Source organism: Nelusetta ayraudi, unplaced genomic scaffold (assembly GCF_046127955.1).
Source record: "Nelusetta ayraudi isolate G7.1 ecotype Tasmania unplaced genomic scaffold, CSIRO-AGI_Nayr_v1 ptg000071l, whole genome shotgun sequence".
NCBI lineage: Eukaryota > Metazoa > Chordata > Actinopteri > Tetraodontiformes > Monacanthidae > Nelusetta > Nelusetta ayraudi.
The window spans coordinates 3,782,501-3,797,261 of NW_027466121.1; the positions used below are offsets into that span (position 1 = coordinate 3,782,501).

The following is a 14,761-nucleotide window of genomic DNA, read 5'->3' on the forward strand; positions in this document are numbered from 1 at the left end:
ATACAGTATATACGCATATATATTTGTATTGATATGCGTGTATATATATGTATATATGTGTATGTGTGTGCACGCAAGCACGCACTGTAATTCTAGTACTTGTGTTGCTGGATGTAAATGTTGTTGATAATGTATAATATAATATAGTGTGTGTATACATATGTATGTATACATATACATATATCAATATATGTTATCTATGAATTTACATATAGATAATATGTAACTTCTGTTATTATATATTTATTTTTTATATTATTATATATTTATCATTATATTATCTATTATTCTATGATATAATATTTGGATATATAAACATATAAAATGCAGATCAGCAGCTGGTGGTGATGGTGACTCATTCATTTTAGTAGTATTCATAATTTTAGTATCAGGAATAAGATTTAAGGAATCCCGCATGCCTCATGACAATGGTTTCGAGCGGAGCTCTGTCCAGGTCATGGCGCAGGGCTAAAACTACAGCTGCCTTCATCATTGGCAAAATGCAAAGGCAGACTTTGCTCTCGACTCTCACGGCACACTACACAAACCAGACTGCGTTTTAATCGCATGGGAAAAGCAGAGGTGCAGACGAGACGCTGGCTCTGTCCCTCCACTAATCGGAGCGTCTGAAAGCAGCGTAATGAGAGTCGCCCCAGTGGACGCTGCGGCAGGAGCGGCTCATGTTTATACATGAAACTTTGATGAAACGAAATAACCGTTGGATGTTTGCCAACGCCGCCGATGAGAATCTGCCTGGCGGCCTCCAGAGGGTGAAGACGAGCCAGAAGCACGGCCGTTATGTAACGCCCAACCAGCAGGTGGACGTCCGTGAAAAGGATGTGCCGATGACACATTCGTGTCAGTGCCAGCAGGAGTGATGGACCGGTGGCGAAGGGGAGGAGAAGCGGAAAGGAAACGGCACCGGCGTGGGAAGGTATTAAGAGAGATGGGATGTGTAATGCAAACGGATGTTAAGGAAGATGTGACAGAGAGTTGAGAGGTAAATGTAAAGAGAGGGGGAGGTTTAAAGGTCCAGTGTGTAATATTTAGCTTAGATTTATGATTTTATATTGGTGAAAGCTTAACGTACTGCCCATAACTACATTAATAAAAGTGTATAATCGCAGTAGAATAAAAGTCATCTAGGGGTAGTTTCCCATACATAAGAATATAAATATAGCAAGGGTCTTGCTCCAAGTTAGCTGCCATCTTGCACCGCCATATTTCTATGGAAGCCTGGTGTGGACAATCCAGGCTGCCTGACAGAGCCTTTCGTAATCATGGTGACTGCTCATGTCTTCAAAAAAAACCAACGAAGAAGATGGTGGTACCATATGTGTGCGTGCGCAGGCCACCGTAGCTTGCTGGCACACTCAGGAGAGGGCAGGAGAGTAAAAGACGACCACTTGATGTCACTGTTTCTTCTTCAAAACCTCTAAATATTACACGCTCAACCTTTACGGAAAGTCAGAAGGGAAATGAAAGACAAAAGTGGCTTCCCACCAATAAAGACAGGGGATCCTGGACAAAGATTGGAAATTCTCACCAGGATGGCTCTGAAGACGGTGGAGCTGATGCCGTCGGCCACTTCAAACTCTCCTTTGTCGTTGGGCCTCGTGAAGTTGTTGTCCCGCCCAGAGCCAAACATCCTGAGAGAGAGACAAAGCGGCGGGAGATGAGAGCACCGCTCAGCAAAGCATAGCGTCACCCTGCTAAACGTGTGCAGTTTCACGGCTGCTGTTGATTCCTGACGCGCAGAACAAAGACGTTGTTGCCGCCGCCCCCGCCGCCGCCGGAAGAAAGCGGCGACCTCGCAATCAGCGCGGTGGAGCGGGGAGGTCGAACAGAACAACGAGGGCGCTTTTGGACACGAAAGGACGCGGAGCAGGAGGGAGCTGTCCTTTCAGCACCGCCGCCATTAAGGCTTTTAGCGTCTAGGAAGTGACAGATGGTCGGATGAAGAGTAAACAGACCCCCTAAAAAAAAAATCTGAAATATCTGTGCCTTTTAGCAAAGCCGGGAGGCAACAGAAATAATGACACTTGAAAAATTTATACGGAGGAAACGGTTCCCTCTGCACTTTGAGCACTGCTTCATGGTACGAGGCAGCAAGGCTCAAAAACTCTTCTTTGGCACCGTGCAGCAACTGATATCAGTGTTTCCGACAGAATCGGACTTCATTTGTGGGGATGAGCTGGAGTCATTAGGTACAGAATACGGTATAATGACCGCATTACACGGAATTAAATCAACCATGCCCTTCATCACAGCTAGGAAAATATGTTAATATGTTGTCATGAGGGACAAAATGTACAGGCAGATGGTGATAATATGTTTTGGGCTGATGCAAAAAAAAAAAAAAAAAAAAGAGAGATTTGCAAGCTGCTTATTATTATTTACGATTTGCCGGTGTTCCCATCGAATGGTGAGAAGCGCATAAGCCGAAATTCTGGTCGAATTTCGTCCCGCAAATTTTTTTTCATATACCAGAATTTACGTTTGCTTTTGTTTGTTTTACGTTTGTTTGCTGTCAACGATGGTCGTTGCATTACCTGCCCAGCATGGTGTTGGGTTGAGCGGTGAAGATGGCCGGGTCCACCACAAATCTGGTGTTGTCCACGATGAGCGTGACTCTCTCCCCCAGCCTGAGGCCACTGCGGTGGCCCTCCTTGCTGCTGAGGTCGTACACGTAGATCATGTCGCACAGCCCCGCGCCGACAGCCTTGGCGTGGTGGTCCGCTCCCGGGGGCAGCAGCGACCGGGGCATGTAGCCGCCCATCGGGGCCCCTCCGGAGTGGGAGTACGGCGGGGAGACCCGCGGGCGCGGGCTGGACGACCGCGACGACGAGCCTCCGTCGCCGCGCTCCCGATCTGTCGGCGGAGACGACCACGGAATTTTTGTCGGCGTTATTCTTCGTTCTGACATACACAAAAACCGTCTGTACTTTATGTTTGTATGTTGACAATTTGAATCAAGATTTTTGAAAAAAAAGAGAGAGAGAGAGAAACGGATCAACGCGTGAGCGCCAAATGTAGCGCCCTCTGTCTGTAGGGAGGCTGAACTGCACTAGTGACGGGTTCAGCATAACATCTATTATCTGCCCTGTTTCTCCGTCTCTCTCTCTCTCCCTCTCCTTTACTCTCTCTTGTCCGAAGTGAAGTGCTCAGCGCAGAAAGACAGGGCCACACATCTTAACCACCATCACATGCAGCTTTCGGGAAAAAAAAATTACAACAACAAAAAATGTCTCTCAATCAGGAGCCGGCTCTTCCGGTTCACTTCGTAGAGCCGGTTCGTTGCGAACGAGCCGCCACTGAGCTCACCGTGCTGCCGGGTGGGAGAGGTGACGTTCCTGATGCAGGGCGTCAGCTGGCTCTCTCCCCTCTCATAGGAGGAGTCCCGGGAACGGTCGCTGGAGCGCCGGCGCTGCTCGCGGTGGTGGTCTCCTCCTCCTCCTCCTCCTCCTCCTCCTCCTCCTCCTCCGCCGCCTCGCTCCCTGGACCCACCGGTAGCGCCGCCGGCCCCGTACAGGCTCATGGCACCGACCTGCTGCTGCTGCTGCTGCTGCTGCTGCTGCTGCTCGTCGCAGTCCAACACCGACAACTCACACTGTCGCTCCCTGCAGGGGGAGAGGAGGATGCGCCATCAACGGATGATATAACATAGAGTGCGTGGATTTGGCGTTACTTTTGACCCACCCTTTTGGCAAGTTCCCGACTCTATAATGTGAAAGCCAATCACGAGTGACTCAAGATCTTGGTGCCAAACGATTATTGTGCAGCAGACGCTAAGACTCACTTCCTTTGATAGCGGAATTTGGCACCAAGAGATGATTCATTTTTCGATATTTGATACGATGGGAGCATTTAGTTCGATTCTACAGATGTATCTAAGTTCGGTACCCAGCCCTAGCGCTAGCATAGAACAAGTCAGGAAGGCCTGTACATAGACATAGTTCTTGTGTGCTAGACGCAAGCAAGCGTTGACAAAGGTAAAAATAAACTAAACAATAAAAACCTGTCAAGTCACCATTTTCCCCACTCTCTGCGTCATCGCAGTAGGATTCTTAGTTGGCATGACTCCACCGCCAACACACAGTGCAGAGCAACTGATGCGTGACTTCACGGCGCACGTGACTCGCCGCACGCAGCCGTGCAGAAGTGGCTCGGGTGGCCGGGTGTAAAAAGTTTGTTTCTGCTGAGCTCCGGAGCGAGGAGGAAGAGGAGGAGGAGGAAGCGGAGGAGGAGGAGGAGGAGGAGGAAGAGGCGGCCTGAAAACGTCTGCAGTGGACTGGAGCGACCCCCCTTTGAGTGCTGCAGGAACAGGAGCCAAGGCCAAACTTAGCCCACAGCTACGTGCGCACGCCTCCTCCGGCTGCCATTAGGGAGAGGTGGCTGTGCGAGACCATCTGAGAGGTGAAACAGGTACACGGGGCAGCGCGCCAAACTGGCATCCAGCGTGATGGTGATGGTGCGCGGCAGGCTGGTTGCTCAGGAGATCTCCGACCGACTGGCAGCCAGCGTCCTTCCCCCTCCCAAAAGATGATAGACAAGCAGCGATGAGGGAGATCCTCCACTTTGGAGAGGGCTTGGCACAGGTAAACTATGGCCCGGGGGGCCACATGCGGCCCGTTGAGCTTGTTAATCCAGTCCGCAAAACTTGGAAGAAATGATATGAATAATAAGTAAGTCATAAAGTAGCTGTATCTCATCATTTTTTTCTGTGTTTTAAGAGTCATTTCAATAAAGAGCTAAATACTGTGTATTTTGTTGTATTACTTTGGTTTTCATGTTTTCTACATATCCCATGATATATTTTTTCCTCCTATGAGATGGCTCATCAAACACTCCATCCATCTGCTCCTGCTCCGGTCCCTCTGTCAAATATTAGAACCCACTGTGGTCCATCAGTCAAAAGGTTGGCCCACCCCTGGCTTAAACACTCAGTCGGCTTCATACACTATTGCATGGGATGACACCTGAATACTTAATCACTGTGTTGCTGTTCCTCTTCTTTTAGTATTCGAGCTGAGCTAATTTTAGGTTCTGTTATTTAACTGTTTGGATCTTTGCTCTTGCTGTTTACATTTCAAGTCTGAGGGCTTGATTTTTGATTTTCACTCTTATTTATGGCTTCTAAAGCCGGACCTAAATAGTAAGCACCACTTTTGTATCATAACTGTAAAGGTGAGCTGGTATGAAGAATCCTCAGATTGGATCTCCTTCTTCTCGTTTCAGTTGTTCCCTTCACTGTTTGAAAAAGCCAATCAGCTGCCTCCATCGTACCGTCTAACTTCCACCGACTAACTCCATGCCCTCTTTCACTCCATCCATATTTCACCTCTTTGCTCTTCCTCTGGGCCTCCTGCCTGCCAGTCCAGACCTCAGCATCCTTCTCAGATGTATTCACTCTCCCTCCTCTGTCAGTGTCCAAACCACCCAGTCTGGTCTCTCTGGCTTCATTTCAAAAACATCCAACATGCCCTCATGTCCCTCTGATGTACACTTGCCTGATCCCGTCCATCCAGTTCACCACCGGGGAGAAGCTCAGAAACGTAATACCTCCAGCTCTGCCTCCTGTCTGCTCCTCACCGCCACTGTCTCTAAACCAGACAACATTAGGGCTGGGTACCATTCCAAATAATTTGATACGATGGCAATTTCGATACCGATTCCAAAACAATATTTTTGAGAGAGGTTTTTAAAAACCAATGTGAACGACAACAAAAACACATTGCCATTACGGCACAAAAACTGTAGTTTCCATTTTTACTGGTGATTCAAATCAGGATTTCCTCCAAATAAAGTCGTATTTTTGTCCTTTACCACCGCAGATCATCCAAAGAATCTTTATTGTGCCTGTATCTGTTCTATTACGTAGCGTTCAGATACTGCCTCACACTAATGGACCAAATCTAAACATTTGGAGGTTGTTTCATTACTGATGATGTCGGTGGCGGCGAGGGCAGAAAGAATACAGCAAGCTGAGTAAATGTTACTGAAGTGCTGTTTCCAAGCACAATATTACGCATTGTATGATTGAAAAATGTAGTAGTATGTATGTATGGCAAAGCCCTGCGATGAACTGGCGACTTGTCCAGGGTGTCACCCTGCCTTCGCCCTAAGACAGCTGAGATAGGCTCCAGCAGACCCCCGTGACCCTGAATAGGAATAAGCGGGTATAGAAGATGAATGAATGAATGAGTGAATGAATGTATTCTGAATGCATTCTCATTGGCTCCGACACAAAGGCCAAACGACGAGGACAGTTTGGACAAAGATTAGACAAACATCATATAATGTCGTTTGCACGATGAATTATTCACCTCGCTTGCAATGAATAAAATATGCGCAGTCGAGTTCATTGACCCGATTCATTTTCCACTGTGATGGACCTGTACGCTTATCAAGCGAGGGGAAAATGTGTCTGTGAAAGGGGGAACCTCGCTCTCTGGAGACGAGCTGCCGAGGCGATGATGACCGCGTGCCGTCAGCTGAGGAGGCAAAGATAAAACACAAGAAGACAGGACAGACAGACGGACGGACGGACGGACGGGGGCGGAGAGGCTTCTATTTTTATAATTATTTTATATAAAAGGAAGTTGGCAACGTACACATCACTGGACTGCTGCCTTTAAATCTGCACAGCATGTGACCAGACGTATAAATAAACCATCACATGCTGACGATGTCTCTGCACTCACTGGAGCCGATTTATTGAGGTTTTTATTTCTTTGCAAAATTTCATTCGCATTCAACTTCTGAGACTCCTTGTATTTTCCAATGGGGCTGGTAACGCTGGCCAGTGCGTGAGGGTGCTGGACGGGGCCAGTAGGTGACCTGCTGACTGGTCAGCCGATTACGCAGCTAATTGGCTGCTGAGGGCTTGCGAATTCAAACAGATGCAAGCGAGACAAACGGTTCAAAATGTAGTAAGCAACCGCACACTCTCAGAGTCGAGCTAAAACAACTCAAGGTCGTGCATTCAGTTGATTTTTTTTTTCTCTCCATTAATTAGACTTATCCTGTGTTGCCTGGCTAAGAGTCAGATTCAAAGAAAGCACACACAAAAACACAATTGTGAGGAACTGAAAAGATTGTCTGCGAAGGTTCTCGGTCCGACTGAAAAGATTCTAAATCAAAACAAATTCTCAAGTCAGATCCCTTAATACGAATCCATGTAAACGTGGGCCATTACCGGTTTCGAAAGAGATGCAGGAAGTGAGCGCAAAACAAAAGGGTGATTTCTCTGTTTACAACACCTCCTGCTCCACAGGATGCACTGCTGCTGAGTCGAGCAATGTCCTTGAAGAAAAGGGTCACCATAGCAGCTGCAGTGAGAAAGGAGTGCGTGCCCACTTGCACGCACACACACACACACACACACACACACACACACACACACACACACACACACACACACACACACACACACACACACACACACACACCTCTGAGTGTTCAGGTGAGACGTCTGACACGCTCACACACTCCCAACGGCCCCTTTAGCTTTTGTCGCTCGTAGCGGAAAACACAAACAGTGTTGAAGCCTGTTCACAGAACGATGCAGCTCACGAGCTCACGTTCTTGCTGATCGCGATAACAACCTGGCACCTTAATGTGAACACGCTGCGGACGCCGAGCAAGATCTCCTTCTCACCAACTGAGACGATGAAGAAGACCATAGGGGAGGCGTGCTTGCGACGGGGGAAATAAACACGCGCTTCATCTGCGACTCTAACGTGCGGCAGAAGCGGTGTGACTGTAACGAAAGCAGGTGTTTCCAGCCAGTGGGGGTTACAGCCAGCCAGCCAGCCAGCGGCTGGACCGGCAGGGCACAGGGAACAAAGGAACTGAGGAGGCAACGCTTGATTCAGGACAGGCTGAGCGGCTCTCATCTTTTGCATGGCGGTGCAAATCTAAATCTATAAATCTGGCAACAAAGAGACCCGGAGTGGGGGTGGTGTTGGGGTTATTTATCATTTGACCAGTCCAATTTCCTGTTACTGCATCACACCTCTTTCATCCCCCCCGCATCCGAGTCGCCCAACCAGTCAGCAAGCGAGCACAGTTCACGGGAAGGTCCGTCCGCACGCAGGTTTAACAAAAAATAAATAAATAAATATCTAGATTAAAACACAAAGTCAAGTCCGGTGACCCATCTGAGCCGCAGTAAAACGCAGCTTCTAAGGCGGTCTATTAAAAGGCAAGAAGTGGGAGAGAGCCCTGAGGGGTGAGGGTCCCATCTATTATTTAGGGGCTGCTGACACCGACACACTGATGGGGGAAAAGAAGAGGAATTTGTTCTCCGCAGCAGGCTGGGCTGGGAGCCAGCACAGAATAAAAAGGGTAGAAACAGTTGAATGGCCCTTTACAGCAGTGACACAGGCATCAGGCCTATTTTCTACTAACTGTATAAACAACAACAACAGAAAATGACTAACACACAGTCAGAACAAGGTGTCCTGTCACACACACAGTCCCGCTAAGAGTAAAGCATCCGGTGATGCTCCTTCTAGAGAAGGACACACACACACACACACACACACGCACGCACGCACAATCCTTTACATCGCACCTGAGTCTGGCACAAACGGTGGATGCAAGTAACAGGATGTCCGAGGGGTTGGCGGGGTGGTTCTGTTAAAGTAGCCGTGCACCTACCGGTCGGTATCGGAGGGCCAAGTGAAGACAAAGCAGCAGGGGATGAGCTGCGGGATGACAGCGGCGCACAAGCCTTGTGCTCCTCCGAACAAAGCGGGCTTGCCGGCAGCTTCAGCATCCTCGCTCATTACTTTGCAACTTCATCGGCATCGTTCCGCGCGAATTTGATCCGTGGTGGTTGGGGGGCGGGGAGGGGGTCGTTCGAGGTCGAGGTTGACAATGGAAGAGAAGCCGATCCAGCGCGAGTCGATCCCGAAAAGCCGGGGCTTCGGAGCGGAGTGTGCGAGTCATTCAGAGTCACCGGAGGGACCTTAAACTGTGAATGGCCGTGTGCTTGACTGAATCAGGGCGATGCCGCGTTCACGGGCGCCTCGTAAACTCAACGACCCGAGCGGCGCTAGCGCGGTCGGCAGCGACTTGGCACTGATGAAGGACGGCGTTTGGAAATTACACAACATCCATTCAACATTCGCCCGCACCTCGATGTCAGTTTATGAGAAATAATCCGAGCGTTTACAGACACGCCAGGAAAAATGTGAAAGTTCGAAATATCACTAGCTAATTTTTATTTTTATTTATTTAAAAAAAAAAAAAAAAAAGAACTTTAGACATTCTTGTTGACTATGGGCAGTAAACCCATACTTTTTAATTATTTTTTTTTAATTTTTAGAATAGGTCATTTTTTAAATTATTTTAGACTGTCGCTGACGAAACGGCCGACGTCCGACAGCACCTGAAGGCAACGTCAAACAGGCGCTTACTAAATCGCTCTCTCTGAAATAGTGTCAAGGGCAATTTCCTCATGTCGAAGAGTGAGCAGGCAGACAGTGGCTAAACAAAACAAACTGTGCAAAAATACATACAAAGTTTTTTTGTTACAGAAACGTAACAACGCTTAACTTCACCTCAACCTATAATATAATAGGGGTACCTAACTAACTTCGTCATACCTGAGGCAATTGTTGCTGTGCTGTGACAGTTAAAAAAAAATAAAAATAAACGGTGGGTTAAATGTACATTGAACCATATCCAGCTGTACAATGACATCTCCGCACAACAAGTAACTGGTTGAGTTCCAGTGCCTGGCCAAAACCATCACTTCATAAAAAAAAAAAAAGAAGGGTGTAACATTCAGACAAAATCACCCCCAATACATAACAATTCGAGTATCCCATGCCGAATATAAGTATATGGATGCACAAGATCAGAACATGCCACTTTGTATGGAATAACCTTAATTATGAGGCCACACTGGGGGTCTCCAATAAAGGAAAAGGTTGTGACAGAAGGTTTTGCAAACATTTATCCAACTGCATTACTCAAGTAACATTAAAAATAAATAAATAAATAAATGCCCATAGGCCTATAAATCTCTGGAGCCAATTTCAGGCAACAAATACTACTATGAATTGTCAAGGTGCCATACACAGAATCGAAGCACACAGTGCCAATCACACCAAGATATATACACGCAGCACATCTCATAAATAGAAATAAATAAACCAAAACACAGCACCACAAACGTCTGAGCAAACCAAAATGATAAAAAAAAAAAAAAAAAAAAAAAAAGATTAATCAATGGCACCAGATATTATATTAATAGTATTGTTCTGTAGAAGGCACAGTGTTTTAATTCTAAATCTAAAATGATGACATTAGTGCCCCCCCATGTTACACATAGGCAAATATTGAATTATTGTCGTATGTCGTTGTGTGGAGATGTCCCTCGACATATTGCTTGACAGACTTTGGGGTAGCTAAGAGGATTTTGGGTTGTTTGTCTGAGCGAACCGGGCTAGCGCTGGCTGTCGTGGTGGCTAACGGTCAGCTAGCTAGTGTGGGTAACAACTGAGACATCACGTCGTTATCGGGACTTTAAACTAACGTGTCTGTACCTCACGTCACATTTTGGTTTGTCGAGTTGTCCCGTTGCTCGAAACGTCTGTTTGGACCGTCACTCCAAAAGCCTTGCAAACCAAAAGAGAGAAGTTTGGAGGCAAATCCAGCAGCCTTCATGAAGTCCACTTGGACTGTTTTGATTAAGAAGAGCGAGATCCCGTTTGACATATCGCGAGATTGACGTGGGTACAAATAAACGCAGAGAAACTTGTGGATCGTTCATGGTTCGTAAAAGGCTTTCAAGGCTTTCAAGAATAAAAAACAGCAACGACGAACCAAATGTGAAACACCTGAAACAAAGCGACTGAATTCAAATCCATTTATTTATCAAATCCAGATAGATTTTTAAAAAAAATAATTATTTTTTTTAAAAAATCACACACAAAAATGCAAGTCGTTTGAATGCATAATAGTAAAAGTAAAGATACAATCAGCCCTCGCAGTAGTTGTAACACCACTTTGTAAACTAAAGTACAAAACAGGGAAAGACAGTCAACTTAAATCTAATTTTAAATACATTATGCTGATATATAATAAATAAAATCCTCAGTACCACTAAAAGAAATATTGCTGACCCAATAATATAAAGCAGACATTGGCTACAAAACGGCTTAAAAAATAAATTACAAAAATAACCTATATAGCTAAAAAAAAAAAAAAGTAAATGTTGTGACCGGTTGAATTTCAGTGTGCCAAACCCAAAACGGATCTAGATCGGATCTGCCCTGTCGTCGCCGTCTCTGTGAACGTTATTGCGTAATGGACGTCCTTGGTCGTTAGCTCAATCACCTCCCCGGGCCGCTGCCTGCCCTTGTCTAAGGTCACATCACCGCTCCTGCCCTGGGTATCAATGGCCTGGAGCCTCTTCTGCAGCCAGTCCTGCCGCTCCTGTGCCTGTTTGTGCTTCCCGATGTTGTGCATGAGCTGGACTTCACCCAGCGCCATTTTCCTGTCAAAGTCAGTACAGTCTGTTCATTCAACAGTGAACTAGACAGTGTTGACACATGAGTTGCTTAAATATATCTGTAAAGGAAACTTAAAGATTTGATGGCGAGTGCAACAAGTCCCTGACTTACCATTTGTGGCGCCCTTCACACAAAGAGAACAGTAGTGAAACGCAGATTACCATGAGGAGGATTTTGTAATCCAGATTTCGGACATTCGGCATGGTGACCTATGATGCAGAGGACAGACCAAGTGTCTGTGAATTGCAAGTCATTTTAAATAAAAACAAACTCAACATCAAGTCAACAGAATATAAAATAGGACCATGACAAATTATTTTAATCGCTCTTTTTTTTCTCAAGGGTCAAAAATTGTATCAAATTGGTCAAACAGACAACAGTTGAAGGTACACCTATGGGGGGAAGCAAGCTGAACATACCTCTGCCAGTTGCTTCTCCTCAGTCCCTAAAGCAGAATATGGTGGTGCTTTGGTGGTTAGCTCCAATAACTGATGTTGAGCACTGGACTTTCTTTTATACTTGCCGGGCTCCAGCCATCGATGAGCTGCCTTCATTACCATTGTAAATGTAACACCTTCTGGTCCTGAAGGGGGCAGGACACGGACGGCAGCACCTCCAATGAGCTTTCACGATCAGGGTAAACTGATGGCATTGGTTGTTGAACCCAAATACTTTCACAGCTGTTACGGCTGCTGCCGTTTCCTGGGGAATTGTTCTCTCCCTCTCCCTCTCGCTCTCTCTCTCTCTCCATCTCTCTCTCTCTCTCTCTCTCTCTCTCTCCCTCTCTGTATGGGTGTGGCTGTGTGTGTGTTTGCCCAGATGCCGTGCACCTGTGCTGCGGAGGGCTGAACCTGATTGAAGGATCCTCCCAGCCAATCACAGCAGTACGCCGGAGTGGGGAGGAAATAAAGACACTGGCCAACCTGATGTGCTAGCTGGCTGTAGATGACTGAGCTTGCGTGCCTGTGAACTTTGTATCATTCTCTGTAAAATCAAACTGTAAGTTAAAGGAACTTTAGTTAATTGCACCTCACCACATTTACACACTTTAGATCTTTTGTTTTTCCACTAGCAATGGGTACTGTTTTGTTCTGGGTTTCCTTTTGGGTTTTTTGGGTTTTTTTGGGGGGGAGGGTGTCTCTCTCTCTCTCTCTCTCTCTCTCTCTCTCTCTCTCTCTCTCTCTCTCTCTCTCTCTCTCTCTCTCCCTCTCTTTCTCTCCCTCTCTCTCACACACACACACACATGTATGAATAGAAAATTCTAAGCCTCCTAAAAATCTGTATTACCTGATTTGAATTCCTAAAGAATTTAATTCCTCCAATTTTCTTCCGCAAGTCATTATTTTAATTTTTATTTCAAAATTTGCTGTAAAAATTGTACATAAATTATTGATTAAAATGTGTTGTGTGTGGCCTTCTCACGAAAACTTGTATTTACACACTTCTGTTCTTCTGTGACTATCTATAGAGCCGCTGGATCTGCAAGTCCACATCCGATTTGACCTTTTCCCCTGCAACTCCCAGACTGCCTCGCAACAATAGCGGCAACATTCAGATGGATTTTTGCTTCCCATTGGCCACTGGGATGTCTCCCTGGTTACCCAGGCATTTTACTCAGGAATTAACATTGTTTTAATGAGTTCTCCCCAAAAAAGAGCTTTCATGCTGACCTGACGTCAGAGAAATTTGCTTGAATTGAAGAGCAAGCAGGAGTTCAAGAGATGTGTCAGTGGGTGATGCCTTTGTCGTCACTCTCTTAGTCATGATTGGTGTGCAAGTGTGTGGGCTTCTCTGGATGCCTTTGTGTCAAGCTGAGAAACAGAGTATCTGCAGGGCGGTGACTCAAACAGCTTGGGTTTTCTTTTTTGGTTTGCTCACTTATTGTCCAGCAATGGCATTTAATTAATGAAGGCCTTCAGAAACACCTTAGGATTACAGTTCAATTCTTAACCTTTTCAACACGAAAAGACCGGGATTTTTATGAAACAAAATGTCTCATTGCAGTAAACCTTCCTGTGACACCAAGACAAAATTCCCTATACTATTTTTTCTTCCTCAACAGTTAAAATACCTATTAAATTTGCACACAGTGAAATAGGAGATTATGTCAAGACTCAAGAAACCTGTGCTACAAAATGAAGATTAGCACCCGGCAAAGGCTAATGTACTATTGCAGTTTAATAATCTATACGTAGGCGTTGGTAACAAATATGTCTTTGGTAACCAATATGTCTTTGAGCTTTAGGACACCTTCAGCGTTCTGTCTTGTTCAGGATGCTAGACAAAGTAAAGTAAAGCAAAGCAAAGCAAAATACATGCAGTTTATCTTAACTAACCTTTGGTTGTGTTAAGCTTTGTTAAGTTATGTTACGTTGAGTTACGTTAAGATACGTTAAGTTACGCCAAGTTATGTTAATTGATTACGTTGAAGCTCAGCATACTACCAACAGCACGAGGAGGTACACGCACATGCTGGACTGTCGTCTGTCAAACTGTGTACAAAATTATGAGCAGCTCTGTGGTTATGACAGTTAACATGGCATTCCCAACTTGCCAGCGTTGGTCCGGCAAGGCCCACTGCAGGGCTTCTAAATACACACTGACATGCAAATAAGGAGAGGCGGGGGCTGCTGCTTCAGGTTAGACTCTGGCTTTTACAGAGGGCAATGACATGTTCACAGACAGCAGTGACAGTGGAGATGAGCAATTTTGCACATATGTCAGTTCATAGCTCAAGCCACGTGAAAGGCAACTCAGTGCAGTTATAGACTAGGTTGTAGATTAACCTTTTTTTTCTTTTCTTTTTAATTATTATTTATTTATTTTTGGTGGATGAGCTTCACAGAGGGCTTTTACAGCCAGGATCTGCATTTTTCAAATTTTCAAAGTAAACCAGATTTTTACTTTTACTGACGTTTGAATAATTTATTATTAGCAGCTATAAACGTCCTACTAGTGGGAAAGGCAACACTTGATCACCACCCAGGGACAGACAATGATGTGCTGAGGGTGGCTTGCCAAAGGCTAAAATACGACCTTCCCACATCATACCTCATAATACTGTTTTTACCTTCCAAGAAAATACTTTATAGCCCCATTTAGAGTTTCCCTTTATAGTCGTTAAAACAGCCAAGTTCTAATTAAAACTGTGAAAAAAAATAATCAAATGTTTCGCAGAGGTTGTTGATGGGGAGCGCAATGGCTGATTCATGTGGTCGACTCCAGTTCATGAA

General features: G+C 45.6%; 1 protein-coding gene across 2 annotated transcripts in view; it reads right to left on the reverse strand.

Annotated features, from left to right (window-relative positions):
• Positions 1–10,720, reverse strand: part of LOC142899236 (BTB/POZ domain-containing protein 10-like) — a 17,667-nt gene extending 6,947 nt beyond the window's left edge. Inside the window, exons 1-4 of one of the 2 annotated variants that reach the window (XM_076042732.1) lie at positions 8,665–8,957; positions 3,325–3,620; positions 2,553–2,871; positions 1,547–1,649 (exon numbers count right to left, since the gene is read on the reverse strand). In XM_076042732.1, coding sequence (XP_075898847.1) covers positions 1,547–1,649; positions 2,553–2,871; positions 3,325–3,620; positions 8,665–8,792 — 846 coding nt within the window. In that variant the 5' untranslated portion in view covers positions 8,793–8,957. Of the gene's footprint in view, positions 1–1,546; positions 1,650–2,552; positions 2,872–3,324; positions 3,621–8,664; positions 8,958–10,559 lie in introns of those variants that run through there. The other variant, XM_076042733.1, reaches the window with a different exon arrangement.
• Positions 10,721–14,761: the final 4,041 nt, after the last annotated feature.